General features: G+C 43.6%; 1 protein-coding gene across 3 annotated transcripts in view; it reads right to left on the reverse strand.

Moving 5' to 3' along the window:
- Positions 1-19,843, reverse strand: part of FRMD3 (FERM domain containing 3) — a 310,742-nt gene that overhangs the window by 102,266 nt on the left and 188,633 nt on the right. For all 3 annotated transcript variants that reach the window (XM_042913165.1, XM_042913164.1, XM_042913166.1), the window contains 3 exons: positions 17,660-17,738; positions 11,598-11,695; positions 5,154-5,277 (listed from right to left, as the gene is read on the reverse strand). In XM_042913165.1, the coding sequence (XP_042769099.1) occupies positions 5,154-5,277; positions 11,598-11,695; positions 17,660-17,738 (301 nt within the window). The remainder of the gene's footprint in view (positions 1-5,153; positions 5,278-11,597; positions 11,696-17,659; positions 17,739-19,843) is intronic.

Consider the following 19,843-nt stretch of genomic DNA (forward strand, 5'->3'; position numbering starts at 1 on the left):
ACCCAGAAAGCCAAAAAATTTATCTATCCGTGATCAAGAAGAATCATTCAGCCTCAGCGAGTTTTAGCCCTAATCTGTATTCAATAATGTGAATCACATATCCCTACATCCTCTAGTTTACAAGTTAGTAGGTGGCCCAATGATGCCTGTATAAAATCTCTCTGAATAAAACACTCTTCACTGCACACCTATTAGAATGACCAAAATCAAGAATGCTGAAAACACCAAATGCTGGTGAGGAGGGTAAATGGAGCAACAGAAACTCTCATTCGTTGCTGGTAGGAATGCAGCCACTTTGGAAGATTGGTCATTTATTTCTTTCAATTTATCTTTCAATATTTCTTTCTTTCAATATTTCTTTCAAAACTAAACATACTCTCACCATACAATCCTGCAATTGCATTCCTTTGTATTTACCAGAGGGGTTGGAAATTTATGTCCACACAAAAAGCCTGCACATGACTGTTTATGGCAGCCTTATTCATAATTGCCAAAGCTTGGAACCATCCACGATGTCCTTCAGTAGGCCAGAGGATAAATTGTGGAACACACAGACAATAGAATATCATTCAGCAAGAAATGAGCTACGGGTGAAAACACATGGAGGGACTTTAAATGCATATTGCTAAGTGAAAGAAGATAATCTGAAAAGGCCACACACTGTATGATTCCAACGACATGATATTCTGGCAAAGGCAAAACTATGGAGACAGTAAAAAGATCACTGTCTGCCGGTGGCTGTGGCAGAGGGAGAGATGAACAGGCAGAGCTCAGAGAATTTCCAGGGCAGTGGAACCATTCTGCATGATACTATAATGGTGGATACATGTCATTATACTATTGTCCATGAAATGTACAACACCAAGAGTGAACCCCAAGGCAAACTACAGATTGTAGGTGATCATGATGTGTCATGGTAGGTTTATCAATTGCAACAAAGACAACACTGGTGGGGATATTGATAACGGGAGAGGCTATGCAGGGAGAATAGGGGATACTCTGTACCTTCCACTCAATTTTGCTGTGAATCTATAAAAAATAAAAAATAAAGTTTTTTTAATTAAGTAAAAGTTTAAAAAATCCAGGGGCGCCTGGGTGGCTCAGTTGGTTAAGCGTCCGACTTCAGCTCAGGTCATGATCTCACAGTCTGTGAGTTCGAGCCCTGCGTCAGGCTCTGGGCTGACAGCTCGGAGCCTGGAGCCCGCTTCAGATTCTGTGTCTCCCTCTCTCTCTGCCCCTCCCCTGCTCATGCTCTGTCTTACTCTGTCTCAAAAATAAATAAAAACATTTAAAAAAATCCTATTAGTTAATGAGATTACAAAAGCCACTAAGAGTTGTTTGCCAGTTATTTCCAGTTTGCATCTTCCTTGCCATTAGGTAGGACCATGTGACTAGTTATGGCCACAAGCTGAAGGAAGACCTTCCAGAACTCTCTTTTCCCTTTGGCTCAACAACTGGCAAATTCAAACCTGTGAGTACCTTGAGTGACAATGGTGAGCAGAGACCCCCCAGCTGACATCTGATGGACACTTAGCAGAACAATGAGCCTCACTCATTCTAAACACAGAGCTTTTGGAGTTGTTCCCTGATCAAAATCTAATTTATTGTGACCAATATAGAGATGATCAATAACCATGTTGGTAGATTTGCAAAACTGTGACTTCTCCCTACCTACCCTCCTGTTCAGATGGCACATTTAAGGAAGCAAAGTTGACCCAGCCATAAATTTCAATCTTCATTCACAAATCTCTTAACATCTAAAAGGAATCTAAGTTGATAACAATTCTTACTACACCCTTGTAGTAAGCACCTCAAAATTTTCAAGCACCTCAAAATTCCAAGGAGACTCTCTCACTTTCTTCTCCCTAAAAAACTCTTATTCAGATGCGGTCTATCATGGCATCTTGGTTCCAACTTAAGGCAGTGTGTAGACTCCCAGAGACAGTGGTTTTCTTTTTCCTCCCTGGTTATTTTTCTCCTAAGAATCATAGTTGTGTCCCTTCCTCAGAGCGCACATAAGGAGAAGGATTCCAATCATGTAAAAAGGCAGAAGATTGTGAACCCCCACAGGTGAGTACATTTATCTCACTGTAAATCATCATCACTATTTCTGCTGAACTTTGTGTCCCCCCTGCCATGTCTTTTGTTTTCTTTCTCCACTGGTTCAGAAGCCATGTAGGAAGCAGGAGGTTAGTTTGGGGGTCCCTCAGACCCCCCAAAATGCCAGCTGAATCCTCTCAGGAAGTTTCTGTAATAATAGTTCAGTGATCACACAGTATCCCTTTGCTGAGTTGGGAGGGTCACGGGTGCTGTGATAACCTTGGAGAGTAAGATGTTAACACTCTGGTACAGCCTTGTATGGTTGTCTTCCCTCTACAACTCCTTCCTGACACTGTTGGGTTTGCAAAGTGATCCAACCAAACGTCCAATTTCCCACACCAGAAAATCAACACTTTCAAAACCTGTGTGCAAAGGGCTCACTGACTCCCCAAAATAACCTGTCTCTATGGCAGCCTTCCAACCAATTCTAGAAAGTCTCTCTCCCTCTGCACTGTCAGCTCATTCTGCTCTTATCTTCCCATCCAAACCTATAATCTCTCTCTGCTGTACTGATGCAGAAGGAAATGCACAACTACTTGAGGATGAGCAAAAATTCATAGGAATTCAAAATCACCCTCTAAACCTCTCCATGCAATGTCACATTACTTCTGGCTATTTCATCCTTCAACATACAACTTTCACTTCTTCACAAGGGCTTTCTGGATGTTACAAATGTGTAGTGATTCTGAGTAGCAGCTTTGATCAAGCCATGGCATTTGCTTGCAAGATGTATAGATCATGGCTAATTGATGACCCCCTCTTTTCCCCTGGTGCATGAGGACTACTTTCAGGGTTATCAACAAAGTCAGGTGCTGGTACAAAGTCCAATCTACAGCTTTCTGATTATAAAAATCAACCTGGCATCTTCTCTGATTCACTCATTTACTCATGAAATCCAGGAGGTCACCAAGTCTTGAGGTATGGTTGCTCAAAACTCTATCTTTCAATATTCTCTACTCCTATTCTTTTTCAGGTCCGTAGTGTCTCTTGTCTGGCGAGCAGAAATAACTGGTCCTCCTGCTCACAGTCGCCATCCTCTGGCACCACTGCCATGGTGATCACTGTGGAACACCAACAGCTTATCTGATTGGCTTATGACTGCTCGGCACAGTGGATAAGAGCATGGGTGTTGGTGTCAAGTAAGAGCAAGTTTCAAGTCCTGACTTCACTGCTAACAGGGCAAGTCCTTGATCCACTCAGTGTTGTGCTATTTTCACCTCAGACTGGGAACAATAAATAGCACCTCCCCTGTAGAGCTTAGGAGGGCTGGGAGGACACACCTAAGACTCTTCACACAGTGTTTTGGCATCTAGTGATGCTCAATAAATGTTTACTAATATCTTATGTTCCGGGCACTTGAGCTCCTATAAATTCCGGTCACAGCAGATCTTTTGATTCCCATCTCCCACCAATCCACACAGTGGATGTGACTCCTTCGCCCAGAGGTTCTCGCCCTGTGCTGCCCAGACACTGCTGGTCCACAAACTCCTCAGCTAGAACATCGGAACTTTATTTTTACTCTAGCATTCACGTCCCCACAACGTAAAAAGAGTAGTCAGTGTCTTATATTTTCAATAAAGCTTTTCATTAGGATACAATACTCCTAATTACACAGAGATGGCATGTTGCTTTCTGAAATCGGTACACTTCTGGGGTGCCTCGGTGGCTCAGTCAGTTGAGCGTCCGACTTCAGCTCAGGTCATGATCTCACAGCTCCATGAGTTCGAGCCCCGCATCGGGCTCTGTGCTGACAGCTCAGAGCCTGGAGCCTGCTTCGGATTCTGTGTCTCCCTCTCTCTCTGCCCCTAACCCACTCACATTCTGTCTCTGTCTCTCTCAAAAATTAAAAAAAAAATTAAAAAAAATAAAATTGAAGTCAGTACAATTTTTTGATGTCTAATCATCTTTATCTGTTAAGAACAAAGGTCATCTTTCAAAGCTGAAATATGCTGCCACCTTTAATGCCCACACATATACTCTCCTGAGACTCTCCAGAAGGGGGAGTGCTTGCGTAAAGTAGAATTTGAGCACTCCCGCCACAAGGGGACGGTTACTTGTTCCAGAATTCATAATCCAGTGATACTGTTTCTTTTTTATATATAATTACCGGAGGTCCAGAAGATGGAGGCGTCTCCATTCTTGCAGGTCTTTGTCCGTACTTGTATAGCAAAGCCCATGATTATTATCAGAGTGAATTTTTCTGTGACTTGCACAGATCTAAATCCTAGTTACAGACTAGAGCACCTGAGTTACTTGATTCCAAGTTGGCAAGGATTCCTCCCCATGCTCATGTCATACCTGGTAGCCTACGCAGAGCAGAAGCATCCCAAGGATTAAGAGCACAGACTCTGGAGCCAGGCTACCTGGATTCAGATCTGGACTCTGCCACTTGCTAGCTTGGGTAAGATGCTTAATCTCTCTGTGCCTCAGTTCCCTCATGTGTAAAATGGAAACTATCATGGTACTTATCTACTAAGTCACTGTCAAGGCTAAGTGAGTCACTATGTACAAGTACTCAGAATGTTGCCTGGTACACAGTGAGTCCTGTGTGCGATTCCACTACTCCCATCGTCACTGCTCTGTAGTTCGTAATCACAATCAACCTGGAGCACCACAGACAAGGAACAGAGAAGACACTGAATCTGTCATCTTGAAAGGAAATCTCATCGACGGATTTTACCCTATCTGGAAGTCAAAGCTTCCAGCAACGGACACAGGAGAGGACAAGGCAATGCAAATTCAAAACAGAAAAAAGATCACTCACGTATGTACCCTAGATTTCACTTACAGAAACGCAGTGTGGTTAAAACCCATTGGAAAACAGAGGGGTCTAATAACTGCTGATGGTTCATAAACAGCTACCCAGGGGACCCCATGCTATTGAGATGGTTATTGATGGAGATCTTGACAGTGCCCAGAAAGATCCCTCTGCCGCCAGAAACCGTCCAGCCATACATCACCAATATTCTTATTTCACAGTAAAATTTCCACATTCCCTGCAATGAGAATACTTTCTCACCTCTATCATTCTTCCAAATGTTTACCCCTATTACCTGAGTTCGTTTTTATGGATTTCCACTATTTTTCTTTCCAGCTTCTGTGACTGCTTGGGGAAAATCTCAAACTCACTGATGTAATTTTCGGGATGCTCGTCAGGATCGTAATCACCGAGCTCAGCTGTAATCAGTAAAAAATAAAGAGAGAGAAAGATTTAAAACAACAAGGGTAGGGTACTTGTGAGATAGCTCCTGCCACCCAAACGAAGAGCTGGGAAGAGCTCACCCAACAAAACGTATTTGTATCCATGGGAGGACCACAGCCTGCATGTCTAGAAGCCCATGTTCTAGCTCAGATCTAGCTGTAGGAGCTTAGACACTTGCCAACCTCTCCAGGTCTCATTTTCTTCATCTATATAATAAAGGAATTTAAATAGTTTTTTTTTTTTTTTTCCAATGGGGAGCTACTGGCATTTTGGGAGCTAAACAATTCTTTATCGTTTCAGACCTTCCAAGGCAGATAGGACATTTGCCCCCCCTACCCTTCAGGTACCAAGTGTTAGTGGTATACCTAGTCACTGCGATCACCACAGATGCCCCCAGGATTTCCAAATGTCACCCAGGATAGTAGTTGGAAACCACTGGATGTCCCTCAAGGTTCCTTTCATAGCTAATTCTCTGAGTCTAGGAATTCTCTGGCTGGAGCTGCCCTGCTCTGAGATTTGTGCAAGTGTGGGGCATCCAATAATAATAACAAAGTCACAACATGAAGGCACCTAAGAAGACTGCACTTAAAAATGAATGGAATGCTCTTCAGATTAAGGAGTATAAATCTAAGCATGGGCAAGTGTACCAGATGAAGGTTGTTGTTGGATTCTAATACAAAGCACCCCCAGAAGGTCTTTAAGGGAAAAAATAAATACTGGCACATCTCTGAGTTCCTAGAGGCTCTAGGAAACGATGGACCTGGGGCACCTGGGTGGCTCAGTCGGTTAGGCGGCCGACTTAGGCTCAGGTCATGATCTCGAGGTCTGTGAGTTCGAGCCTCGCGTCGGGCTCTGTGCTGACAGCTCAGCACAGACAGTTTCAGATTCTGTGTCTCCCTCTCTCTGACCCTCCCCATTCATGCTCTGTCTCTGCCTGTCTCAAAAAGAAATAAAAACGTTAAAAAAAATTTAAAAAAAAAGGATGGACCTAGGATGTGCATCAACCATAGCCTGGGGCAGCAAAGGTGATGCTCTGGCAGAGGGGATGCTTTTTATGGATTGCACAAGCTTGCTAAGGAGAATGAGCCAAAAGGGGCAAGTGTCTCAGGCAGAAATGGCCCACAAAAGATTAAAAGATGGTGGGAAAATTGTATTAGAAGAACTTGATTACCAACACGACTTTGTAGCAGATAGGAATCAATATGCGTTGAGCACATCTGCAAAATCACATCCAACTCTGTAATTTGTATCTACTGTCCCTTCATTGTTGAATCATCTAATGACTACAGAAGGACAAAACTGGGAGGAAAGCAAAGCTCTTTAAAGCTTCTTAATAGAATTCAAATTACAGAGTTGTTAAAACTACTTCAAATGTATATCCTACAGGGGAAGGACTTTTAAAATAAGATCCAAAACACCATCAACCATAAAAGGGAAATCGATTAATTGGATTGTGGTAGGGTCCCCTCCCTAAAAAACAAACAAACAAAAAAAAAAACCTCAAGGCAACCTGGCTTTACCTGTAGGTGACAACATCCCTCAAGACCTTGTAACATGAGACGACTTAATCAGACTGCCTGTTTGCGTGTTACCATATATGGGAGACAAAGAAGTAAAAAAAATATAAAAAAACAACGCCATGTGGCCTTCAGGGCTCTGTTCTTTGGGTACGAACCCAACTGTGCAGTGCCGGCATGAATAAAGTTGCTTTCTGGAAAGAAAAGCCTGGGTATCATGAGTCTATGCCAGAATCCTGCTACAAGATCATATTAAAATCAAAATACTTCTGTTCATCACAGGTAGTCCTAGACAAAATAATAGATAGATGACAAATTGAAAGACTATATTTGCAAAATCCAAAACCGACAAGGACTGATATCCAGAATAAAGAAGAAATTCCTACCAATCAACAAGAAAATGGGCAGGAAGACCAGTAGGAAAATGATCAAGTGACAGAAGGGGAAAGCCAAAGGACAAGTACAGAGAGAGAGGTTCAAACTCATGAGTAATCAGAACTATGGAGACCAAAACAAGACATCACTTTACACCTAGAAGATGGGCAAAAAGTGTAGGAAGCCGGATGATTCCATGTGTCGGCAGAGATAGGAGGTAATGGAAACACTTGTACACCTTCTGGAGGATCCTTGAGGCATGTAGCTCTTCTAAAGAGTGAGCTGGGAATGTTTAGTCGAATATTATCACCCACTAATCCCACTTCTGGGCATATATTCTAAAAAAATTCTTGGGTACAGGAAAGGTTTCAAAGGCAACTTGGATATTCGTTGTTGGTAGGAGCAATAAATAAAACACAAGCAACGTCCCCTAATGGATACTCTGTAACAATTGAAAGCAACCAAAGAGATGGATACCCAGCAACCTGAATAGATCCCCCAAACAGTGTGTTGAGCATAAGAGGATTAAAATGAGTTTTACAGCCCCATCTAATTTACAAAACTTAAGAGGGTATACACACAACACGATGTAATCATTTATAAGGATGTATGTAAAGTCAAAGATCTACATGAACCCAGTTGTTGCCTTTAGGAATGGAAATGGAGAATAATGAAAAGGGAAAATCAATCAACTGGTGGACCCAAAGGGACCAGTGACAAGAATGAGGCATCAACTGATGATTAACTCAACCTAAGTTACACATATAATACACCTATACCCACACCTACACATACGTATCACCCTGTGAGTCAGCTATGGACTTAAAAATTTAGCAGATGGTATAACCCCCAGTGTCTCCATTTTTCATAGGGAATGAACCCTCAATACAAAACTGGGTCGCGCTGGATGCAAACGTCAGCTTACGTGGTGGTTGGTGAGGGAAGGCATTGTTTGGCAGGGAGTCGGGGAAGGGTCTCTTTCCAGGAAAACTTGTGAGATGAAATGGACTTGTACTGCTAAACAACTGCAAATAAGTTGGAAAACGCCAGAAAACTAAAAGAAGAACTGCCTTGGAACCTGCACTCGTTTGCTAACAAGGCAAATGTCAGTGCCTCCCGCATCACGTGCCCTGCTTTCTTGTCCCTTAAAGAGTGTCTTTAACTCGGACTTCACCTGAAGCAAAAGGCAGTTCATAAATGATTCAGGACTTGTTACTATCCAGACTTTGTTTTCCATACCAAGAGGAGTTGGGTAAGCGAGGGTAAAGTTGTGACAAAGGCACATCGGATGCCTTGCAATTTGAAACAGGCCCTAGTGCGTGTCTAAGGGAATTTAACTGTCAGAAAAATCCAAAGAGTTGAAGCAGAAGGATGAGCGCAATTGGGTGACATTAGTAAGTCTAAAGGGCAGGCCAGGTAATGCGTCCGCCCCCCCCCCCCGCCCCCACTTTGGAGAGGACTCATTCCAAAAGAACAAGAGATACAGGATGTTACAGCTCCAGGGTCAACTCTGTCAGGAGCCTTCCCTGACCACCCTCCTGAGGTCATAGCAGGGACCTGGGTGTTCCTCTGTTGAGCCATTAACACATCACACTGCCATTTACCAGTCTGTCCCCCCTACTGTTCCCTCCCAACCAGGGACTTTGTACAGCAGTGCCCGCACCTAGCAGCTGCTCGGTAAACGTTCAGAGAACACGCAAACAAATAAGCGAATGAAGTAGGGAACCAACTGCTCTTTCTCAAATATAGAAATAAAGCCTACATCGCTGCAATTTAGGCAAGTGCCCTGGTTCACTCAGGACATCAGTACTGGAGAATGTCCTGTGTGCCAGACACAGGGATACTACGGTGAAAACTGCACCCCGAGGCCTCCTTCCATGGAACTTAGATTCTACATAGAGGGAAGGCCTAAGAAGTTCCAAAAACAGCGCAATAACATGATTCCAGATATGAGTGCATAAAAGACAACAAAAAAGGGGTATGAGACAGAATGACGCGTGGGAGAGAGGCTGCTTTAGTAGTCCAGGAAGACTTCTCAGAGGAGGTGATATCTGAACTGAGTTCGAATTCAGTTCTGAAACTCTAGAACACACCAGGCACAGGCGGCCAGAAAGAAATCCCACCACGTTGCTGTTCTGCAGAAGGAACAGGAAAGATACTATTTTTACCAAGAAAAGATATAAATAGATCCCTAGGGTTTTTGTGTATTTGTCTTGCAGTTTGTATTATGAAAGCAAATGCATTGCACATCTTGAATATGCTTGCTCACTGTGTTCAGTACGTACAACCAGCAACACTCTGGGTGCTGCCTGGTTTTCATATACCAAGAATATTGTGAAGCTTCAAACACGCTCCTTCAGACAGCGTTAGCAAGTAAGAAGTCAACGAACAACCACATGGCCTCTCGCTTTCTAGTCATTTCCTCCACGTTCCCTCTCTCTCTCTAAGCATAAGCAGGTCCAGATCTTTATCAGCATTTGTAAGGATCTCTAGAGCTGCGGAAATATCACCCCAAGCATCAGAGAAGTTCATGAATCCAGCTTTTACTGGGTTTGCTACAAATGGCCCACTGCTGTATCGTAGAGCGGAAGGGTCCTTTCGAGTTCTGCCAGTCCATTTCTAGCTCTATTTCTCCACAGCATCTGTGCATGTGGTCAGGGGTAATAGCACCGAGGGCCCTGATTGTCTGGAGGGAGACTTAGTGGCTTTATTTCAAACACAAAATAGGATGGCGGGTTTCCCGTTACAGATCCATATTGAGCTTGTCCTTGGAGACTTGACCGTGATTCACTAATGCCTAAATGTGTTCTGAAATGCTCATGTGCTGGTCTGTTGCTTGGATTAGTATTGATCTGCTTTTCCCTTACAGAGGACGGTGGACCCTACCAGGAATTTGCAATCTCACCGGAAAGGAGGAGGCCTATGGGTTCTCACATCCCTTAGCTCTGCTATAAGAGAGCTGGTTTGGGGAAACACATACTCCACCTTGGGACAGATGGAAGGACTATGTCCCATCACCCTATCACTGTAGTTCTGACTTCAAACTTGAATATCTCCACGGGTTTGAACACCTCTGCCAAACGCGCTGTGCAGCACCAGGTGGACCCCAGGGGAAGGAGAATGCAACACAGACAACACTCTTCAGAATTCTCAGGAAGCTCCCCTCCCCACCCCGGAAACAGGGCCCAAGGAACCATTTCACAGCACAGAGCACCCCACAGGGACCGTAGTGGGCGACAGTGAAACCCCAGGGGGAACGATGGGTCTCTCTCTTAAGCTCTGAGTGAAGCTTGGAATTATAATAGGCAGACGTCTGTCATGATCTGCTTAGGACCCATCATAAGCTCCTTTGTTATCCTAGACCCTTTATAAACATGACATGCTCACTTGACAACTGCCCCTCTCTTCCCCTGCCCCCTCCCTCCTCCTCCCCTTCTCTCATCAACATGCCATTAGCATCCACACAGCAAATGGCTGCATCACCTGGGTCCCTCCAAACAGGACTGCCAGCTGCCCCCCACTGGCCCAGGGGAACAGAACACCTGAGTCATCCTTTGCTTGGGTCCTAGAACCACCCCCACGGGCCATGCGCCACCTTGGGCCCAGAAGATGGCCTTCCAGGTGGTTTTCCTTATAGGTAGAAACATCCAGAAGCCAACCCTGGGTCATATGCCTTTACAGTTTCCCGCTGCCCCATCCTCTGGGGCTCGTTCAACCCTGAAAGGAAGCCTCGTGAAATCTTCACACAGGCGTGAAACGCCACCCCATTTAATATATGCTTAAAGAGCTGAAATAATTTGTCTGTGGTGAAATAGCCAGCAGATGGGAAGGGAGGCTGGACCCGAGTCTGACAGACTGTGAGCCTGGTGCTTTCCTCATGATGCTACCTTAGCCTGGAGCTGCTTCAGATTCTGTGTCTCCCTCTCTCTCTGTCCTTCCCCCACTTGCATTCCATCTCTCTCTTTCAAAAATAAACAAACATGAAAAAAGATGTAATACAATTAAAAAAAAAAAGACAGACCTGACATCAACAGTCAGATGCTTAACCCACTGAGCCACCCAGGCACCCCTCTAAGTGTAATTTTATAATTTATATACAAATGTATTTTTAATTATTTTTAAAAGTATTTTTAAACAATAAATATAATAAATTTAAAAACAAAACAATTTATATATATATATATATATATATATATATATATATATATATATATGTATAATTTTTTTTTTTTTGGAATTTCATTTCAAATGTCTGAAATGACCCCTATTTGACACCTACCTCCCTGGACAAACTTTTCCTCCTCGTGACACCCATTAGGCACCACACCTGGTGGTCAGAACTCAGAGCATAGAGCCCCCCCCGCCTCCCTTCGGAGCAGGTGGGCAGCTTCAGCCACGCTTACCTTGAACGATACAGGCACCCAGGTAGGCGGCATCTGAAAAGGAGCAGAGCAGTCGACCGTGGAAAATATCTCTTTTAATTTGCAGGTACAGAAGATACCTGCAATACAAAACGAGAAGGAGTCACCCTGTGTTTGGGCTGAGGCCTGGAAGAAGCAGAAGGATCGTTCGTGCTCTGTCCAGCTGGACCAGCAGGGCCCGACCCAGCCCCGTGGAGTGTCTGAGCCACACCAGGCCCCTGGGAGGACAAGCAGGGCAGACTGAGGGGCCCTCTGGATTGAGGAAATCTGGAGTGACTGTGGCAGCTTCCAAAACTGGGTGGCTGGCCCCTTTTAAAGAGACATGAGCCGGGCGCCTGGGTGGCTCAGTCAGTTAAGAGTTTGACTCTTGGTTTCGGCACAGGTCATGATCTCACGGTTTGTGAGTTTGAGCCCCACATCGGGCTCTGCGCTGACCGTGCGAAGCCTGCTTGGGATTCTCTCTCTCCCCCTCTGTCTCTCTCTCTCAAATAAACAAACAAAAATTAAAGTAAAAAAAAAAAAAAAAAAAAAAAAAAGACACGGGAACAGAAGAAAGCCACAGGGCCCAGCAGCCACGGTCCCTGGAAGGACAGGGGACATCCATCCCACCTCAGGTCCACATTGCCCATGCTCCCTGTGAAACAGAGAGTCAGGAAATGGACTCAGTCAGTATCCAGAGATTAGTCTCAGGGGCAGACAGACTCACATTAATCAATCTCAAAAGGACTTGGTTAGGAGGCCAGAAAGCCAATTAATTCACAACAAGAGCTGTCATTTGCTCAGTGCCCCGTCCCCCTCTCCAGGGACGGGAAACTCAGGTGCCCACAAGAGCCAGGCAACCCGATAATGAGTGAAACAGGCTAGTGTCAGGGGCTCCAGGAGGCAGAGTGGAAAGCACCGACTCCCGGGCAGGGGCAGCCTGGTGACGCAGCACAGAAAGCCAGCCAAGGGCAGCCAGCTTTTCCAGAAAATCAAAGAGACCGGTTTAGAAGTGGAATCCTTTGAATTTTAAATGTTGCAACAAATTCTGTTTTTTAAAACACCGTAGTGCCAAACAAAAAGTACGTGCAGGCCCCATTCAGCCAGGGGAGAGGGGACAGGCAGGTTTGCAACCTCTGGCTCAGGCTCACCTTGTCACGTCCCTTTTGTTCTCCATGCTGATCAAGCCCCCTTTAGATTTCCTCATATTTCTTAGCCACGTTGATTCTTTCCTGCAAGGCTCAGGCTTGGGGTCTACGGTTTCTGACTAAAGTGGCCCTGCATGTGTGCAGATTCTTTGGTTTTTTTTTTTTTTTTTTTTTTCATTTAACTCTCAGAGACCACTCTTTTTAATTCCAGGTTCTTGGAACCAGGTGGGGGCACTCAACTGGTCCAAGTCGCCACACCCAGGGCTCCGATGATCTGATCGTTACCCAGTATGTGAGCCAGGTACACAACGCACATCAGGGAGCGTGACTAACGTGCTAAGATCACACAGCCCCTGAGGCCTGGAGCTCCCCCGTCTGGCCACTGGATCACCTAGAGCATGCTGAACACGCTGAAGTGTTCAGAGGCTCACCAGTGTTTCCATTTGATGAACCTTTATCCTGTACCTGCTTTATGCCACACACGGCGCTAGGCACTGGGGCCACTGTAGAGGCTCAGATGACACTCTTTGTCCTGAACTTTGTATAGAATTGTTTACAGGGCATAAAGACAGTCTCCAACAAATTTCTCGCCCAGAGTTTGGTACGTATGTTGTCAGAGAAACAGCATTACGCTTGGCAGGTAAGGACCCAGACAGCTCCCTACAGGAGTGCCTCTCACACTTCTGTGAGAGCGTGAATTACCCAGAAATTCTGTCAGAATGTGGATTGTGATTCATTAGATTGGGGTGGGGATCAGAGTCCATATTTCTTCAAATTTTCAAATTAAAAAAAAATTTTTAATGTTTATTTTTGAGAGAGAGAGAGAGAGAGAGAGAGAGAGAGAGAGAGACTGTGAGTGGGGGAGGGGCAGAGAAAGAGAGAGACACAGAATCTGAAGCAGGCTCCAGGCTCTGAGCTGTCAGCACAGAACCTCATGTGGGGTTGAACTCAGGAACAGGTTCATACCTGAACCAAAGTCAGATGCTTAACTGACTGAGCCACCCAGGGGCCCCAAGAGTCCATGTTTCTAATAAGCTCCCTGGTGAGGCTGTGCTGCAGGCCCGTGGACCACACTTTGAGTAATAAGGTTCCAATCCAGGTTCTAATGACCACACATTAGAACCACCTGGAGGAGCTTTTAAAAACTACCAAGCTATGGGGCACCTGGGTGGCTCAGTTGGCTGAGCCTCCAACTCTTGATTTCGGCTCGGGTCATGATCCCAGGGTTGTGGGATCGAGCCCCACATCAGTCTTCACAGTCAGCGTGGAGACTGCTTAAAATTTGTCTCTCTCCCTCTGCCCCTCTGCCCCTCTCCCCGGTTCACACTCTCTCTCTAAAATAAAATAAAATAAAATAAAATAAAATAAAATAAAAATTTACACTACCAAGCTGTGGACCCTACCAATTAAATACGAATCTGGGTCCTCACAAAAACATGGACACAAATGTTCCTAGCAGCAATATTCATAATAGCTACCAAGTAGAAAAACCCAAATGCCCACCAACTGATGAACAGATAAAAGAAAGAGGAATATCATGCAATGGAATATTGTTCAGCCATCCAGAGGAAAGTAGTGCTACGTGCCACAGCATGGATGGACCTGGAAAACATGAAGCTACATGAAAAGAAGCAGACATAAAAAGCCACATATTGTATTGTATGAAATGTCCAGAATAGGGAAACCTGTATAGACAGGTAGTCGAAGAATGGCTGCCAGAGGGGGGTTGCAAGGAGGGGAAATAGGAAATGACTGGATGGCTACTGGCTTCCTACTGGGGTGTGATAAAAACATTCTGGAATTAGATCATGCACAACTTTGTGAACACACTAACCCCCCCTGAGGTACACGGTCATATCTACCAGAAGAAACTAATACTTTTGAAAATCCATTTGCCTTAGAGTAGTTCTCAAATTTTGACATGCTTTAAAATTACCTAGGAAGGCTCATGAAAATACAGATTGCTGAGCCCCGTTCCCAGGTCTGGAACAGGGACCAGGTTCCCAGGTGCTGCTGCTGCTGGTCTGGGGACCTCACTTGAAAGACCTCAGCCATAGAGCATTCAGACTACCAAGGTCACACAAGTACGATCAAATCTTTCCCTTTTTAAAGGCTGCAAGCTACCAGGCCAAATACCATGAAGTTTCTTGTCTATGTGTTAAATGTTACGCACTGAACAAAAAGCATTCCTTTCCATTTTTATCAAGTTTATATACTGATGAATGAGATGCGTGAGTTCTCCTCTCATAACTCGTAGTCAAATTTGATGGAAGCTTCCAGAGAAAAGAAAATCCGCTTTTCACAACGTCTCAGCTTGGGTCTAGAGATCAGTGATCTCTAGAGATAATCATAGATTATTGTGGGTTCAACATAATCCACTGAGCCTTACAAATAGCTTCAGGATCAGATACTCATTTTTTAATATAATAGCAACCAAAAAATAGTAATATTGCATCTCCTTTTAGTATCACTCCTGTATAAAAAGACTAAGCAACAAAAGCACAAGAAGATCTGGGCAAACATTCTTGTGTCATCATTAATGATACTGCTTCTCTAACATGAACTTAAAAATGGTTCTTTAAAAAAAAAAATTAAAACCAACATACATTGATTATATTCAATTGTATACAGCATTTACAAAAGCCCCAGAAATCTAAAGGATTGAAAGAGGACTGTGTAAATGGAGAAATAAATGAATAAAAAATGATCTCAAATATCCTTTTTTTTATGAGTATTTGTGGTGTGACTCTTTCCAACCTGCCTTTTCTCCAATGTCTCTTTACCCCTAAGCACGGTCACGAGTGTGATCTTAACTTCTCATGTAGCAAATTCTTCCTAAACTTTAGATCAACCTGGGGCACCTGGTTGGCTCAGTTGGTTAAGTGACTGACTTTGGCTCAGGTCATGATCTCACGGTTCACGAGTTCGAGCCCTGCATCGGGCTCTGCTCTGACAGCACAGAGCCTGAAGCCTGCTTCAGATTCTGTGTCTCCCTCTCTCTCCGCCCCTCCTCTGCTCACGCTCTGTTCTCTCTCTCTCTCTCTCTCTCTCTCTTTCTCTGTCAAAAATAAATAAACATTAAAACAGTTTAAACCTTAGATCAATCTTACAACAAAATAACAACTTATCAAAGGACTAACTTCTTTCAAGATAGTTTAAGCCATAAGTACCAGGGGCATTCCACAGTTTTTAGATTCATTTTGAATTCTAAGGATTGTATTGACTAAGAAAAGCCCATTTCTATCTGTGCAAGAACAGGGCATTGTCTTAATTTCCTTTGGAGACATAAAGATGTTCACAATCTTCCACTGTTCATACCTTAGCTATTCAGTCTAATGCAGGGAAATGCTAGCAACTTTAATCGAGAGGAATTTAACTGGAGTTGTTAACTAACACTTTATATTCTTCTACTTTCAAATGGGACTCTTCTCAACAACAAAAGATCCATCCTTAACTTATATCATGACACATATTCAATTTTTATCCTCCAGACAAAATTATAAAAACAAATGACAAGAGTGAGCCATGGTGGCATCTGACTAAATAATGCCCAGAGTTAGTATTTGATTTGATTCTTCTAGTTACATTATGGGCACCGAGAAGGCAGGACAAATGTCTTTTTTTTTTTTTTTTTTTTTTTTTTGGTAGTTCATGCAGCCCCTGCCACATATTACATGATTCCACTCATACAAAATGTCCAGACTAGGAAGAGTAAATGAGCAGATGAGTGGTCATCAGGTGTCAGGGGCTGGGGGAGAAGAGAGTGAGTAGTGACTGCTACTGGGTACGGTGTTCCCTTTTGGTGACGAGAAAAAGTTTTGGAGTGAGACAGTGGTGATGGTTACCCAACAATGGGAATGTACTTAATGACACTGAATTGTACACTCTGAAATGGTGAAATTAACTTGTGTTACGTGAGTTCTAATCTTTTTTTAACAAAGCAAGCCAGATTGCAAACTGCCAGCCTCCACTTAACGTCCATTACTTATGTATCCCTCATTTCCACACATGCCCTGCCCCCGTCCCCAAGCACAAACCTCACTAATGGCTGTGTGCAAATTAATAATGGAGAAAGGAACCATCTGCTCCCTGACAAGGTCACCTCAGTGCCACAATGGTCAAGCTTTACTGGAGACCTGTGAATAGGAGGAGGCAAAATATCCAAGAACCCCATGTATCACCGTGCATCTCTGCTGCGTTCGGACCTATGCAGGTTATTCTGAGGGATGAGTGTGCACAGTGATGTCTGGGGTCCCCTAACCAGAGCCTCATCGAGAACTAAGCATGTGTCAGCTCTTCACCACCCACCAAGTTGGCCTTCCTGGGACCCTGCTCAGCTGCACTGGCTGAGGCTGCTCTCAAAAGCAAAACCCAGAAGGAGACCTGGATATGGTCCCAGTCGAGGCAGATTAGAAGGGAAGAGGCTGAAGAAGTGGAAAATTCAGAGTTGGCCTGAGAAGAGTCTCCAAGTAGAGGGAAGACAGCCCCAAGGTTGGCCATTCAGCAAGCAGAATGTGGGGTGATGGTCCGTACTACCCAGTGATCTTTTCCCTTCCTGAACAGCTTAGATCCAAGAGATTGTCCCAGGGGCTGCACTAGCCATGAATTTGCCTGTATCCTAAAGACCGTCACCATCTATTTATTTTTAGCACCCCACTGTCAGATGTTTTCAGAGAATACCTTCTTCTTATAACCACCACTTTTTGTGTGTGCAGTTAATTACACTCCCAATGACAACGGTTTGAAAAATCCCAAGGCAATGAAGCGCAAGAGAAACACGCCAAGCCAAAACGCCGAACTGAGCGCCTGCTTCGGTGAGACGTTCTGATCGAGACAGGAGGCACAGCTAGCCTGTAGGACTTGGAGGCCCTGGCTGGTTAAAGGTGCACGTGAAACATACAAACAAACGAAAAATACCTTGTGAGCTCTTCTTTAATCTTCAAGGGTTCATGTGGGTAGAATTTCACTCTAAAGCACATGGTGTATGGTGGATGAGCTGAAACATCATAAAGAAAAGGCATGAGAAAAGCAGCAAAAGACCATGGATTCCAACACACACAGGAAAGTCAGCTGTGAAGTTACAGCCTAGCTTGGGGGTGGGGGATGGGGGCCGGGGAGAAAGAGATTTTTCTGGAGGAAACAGGTCTTATGCCCAGGGAAACAAAGCCACAGCGACAATTAAAGAAAACGCTTGACAGGACACCCAAAGCAAATGCGGGACACAGGCAACCTAGTCAGTTAGCACATCTTTCCACATCACGTTCTCCCCAGGTCACAGCTTCAAATGATATTCTTCCTTCAGATTCTTCCCACCCCCTTGTGACAGATAAATTGCCCGTTCAGGCCTTGGGCCTCGCAAAGTATTTTTCAGACTGTGAGGTGGAAAAATGACACGGCACATGACTAGTTTTCCCAAAATGATGGTGCCTTTGAACTAAAATCGCGATTTTAAAAATGATTTTAAAAATGAGTCAGCCATGCACAGATTCTACTTTGTATACATTTTTGATATTATTTTGGTATTATCTACGAGGCAGTCACTATGAAAATAAACGCTTTTATAACTGCCTGATTTCTATAAATCGAGATAGCAGTCTGATATTCCGATTGAGGTTCATGATTCTAGAATGTTCTAATTGCATTAAGTCTCTGGAACTCAAGGACCAACTAAGTGATTCTGCAGGACTTCTGACATCCTTAATTATGAAACCACTGTTGACTTGAAATATTAATCTAATAAAAGCACACAAGTGTAGTAAGATGCATTCAAATTCCAAACAGCACATAAAATGCACCCCTTAAAATTAAAGAAATACGACAGTTAGTATAATTATTTCTATGGATCTCAAATACCCACTCATGTTTTGCTTTTGTATCAGTATGGCTACTTGGGATGAGCTCTGACTCTACACCCAAATGCAAACAGGAAACAGTGTCCTATTCTTGTCCAAGAATCCTCTTTCATAATAAGGAGGGGTTAAATCCCCAGCCATCTCTATAATGCCTGGGGCTATTCTGTATGTAGACAAATGATGTAGAGAGAACTATCAGCATCAAATATGAATGCATATTGAGTATAATTTAATATGGAAAACAGTTCTTAAAAATAATTTGAAAGAAAGCATCCAAATCACAGGAAAACACAGAAGCATCTTTCTGGCCATCTCAGCAGAGACAAACCGATTATACACATACACCCACACACACAGATGTCAGAGCTCTTTCCATTCAATGCCCTACTTCCCCACCAGGAACTAGCAAATTTCCTGAGTTGGATGCTTCTAACCCAACCCTGTGTTCCCTGGATTTAAGGAAACATTTTTTCTGGAGCACTAGGAGAAAATAAACACCAGCAAAGAAACAACGAAGAAAAAATACAAATGATTCTCCAGTCATTCATCTTTCATGATATCTAGAAGTTCAGTTTTAACTCAAAATATTTAATCTTTACACATTCCCCAGATTTAATGTGTTTAAGTCACCACCTTTAAAGGATTAGAGCTGATGGTTTTTCATTAGGAAACCTCTGGGCTGTCTTTAATAGAAAGGTTGAGACCGTTTTTATAAGACAAGAACAACGGAGCAAACAATGGAAACAGCATAAAAAAGGAATTTTTCTTTATAGCTTCTTTTATTAGTCTTCAAAATTAATACATGTTTAAGCACAACCAATGAAGATAATCGATAGACAGACAGATGGATAGATAATAGATTGATAGACGGACAGATAACAGATGGACAGATGGATGGATAGACAGATGGATGAATGGATAAACCATCCCCTTTCATTTTCCTTCTTTGTCTCTATTCCTGTCCCTTCTGTCTCTCAGGTCCCCACCCACTTTGCCCTTCCAACTCTCCAACCACTGTCAACAATTTCACCTATAGGCTTCCATCCTTTTTGCCATACTCATACAAATATATGCCAATATGATCACATATGTAAGGGATTTTTTTATAACTTATTCTCACAAAAGGAGATCACGCTACATGTTTCTCTTGCTTTTCTCACTTAACTCTATACTCTTCCCATCCTTCTAGGACAGTAGTCATAGATCCAACTCGTTGTCTATATTAACTGCATAATAGTTCATATTACGG

The sequence above is a fragment of the Panthera leo genome, chromosome D4 (genome assembly GCF_018350215.1).
Source record: "Panthera leo isolate Ple1 chromosome D4, P.leo_Ple1_pat1.1, whole genome shotgun sequence".
NCBI classification, from domain to species: domain Eukaryota; kingdom Metazoa; phylum Chordata; class Mammalia; order Carnivora; family Felidae; genus Panthera; species Panthera leo.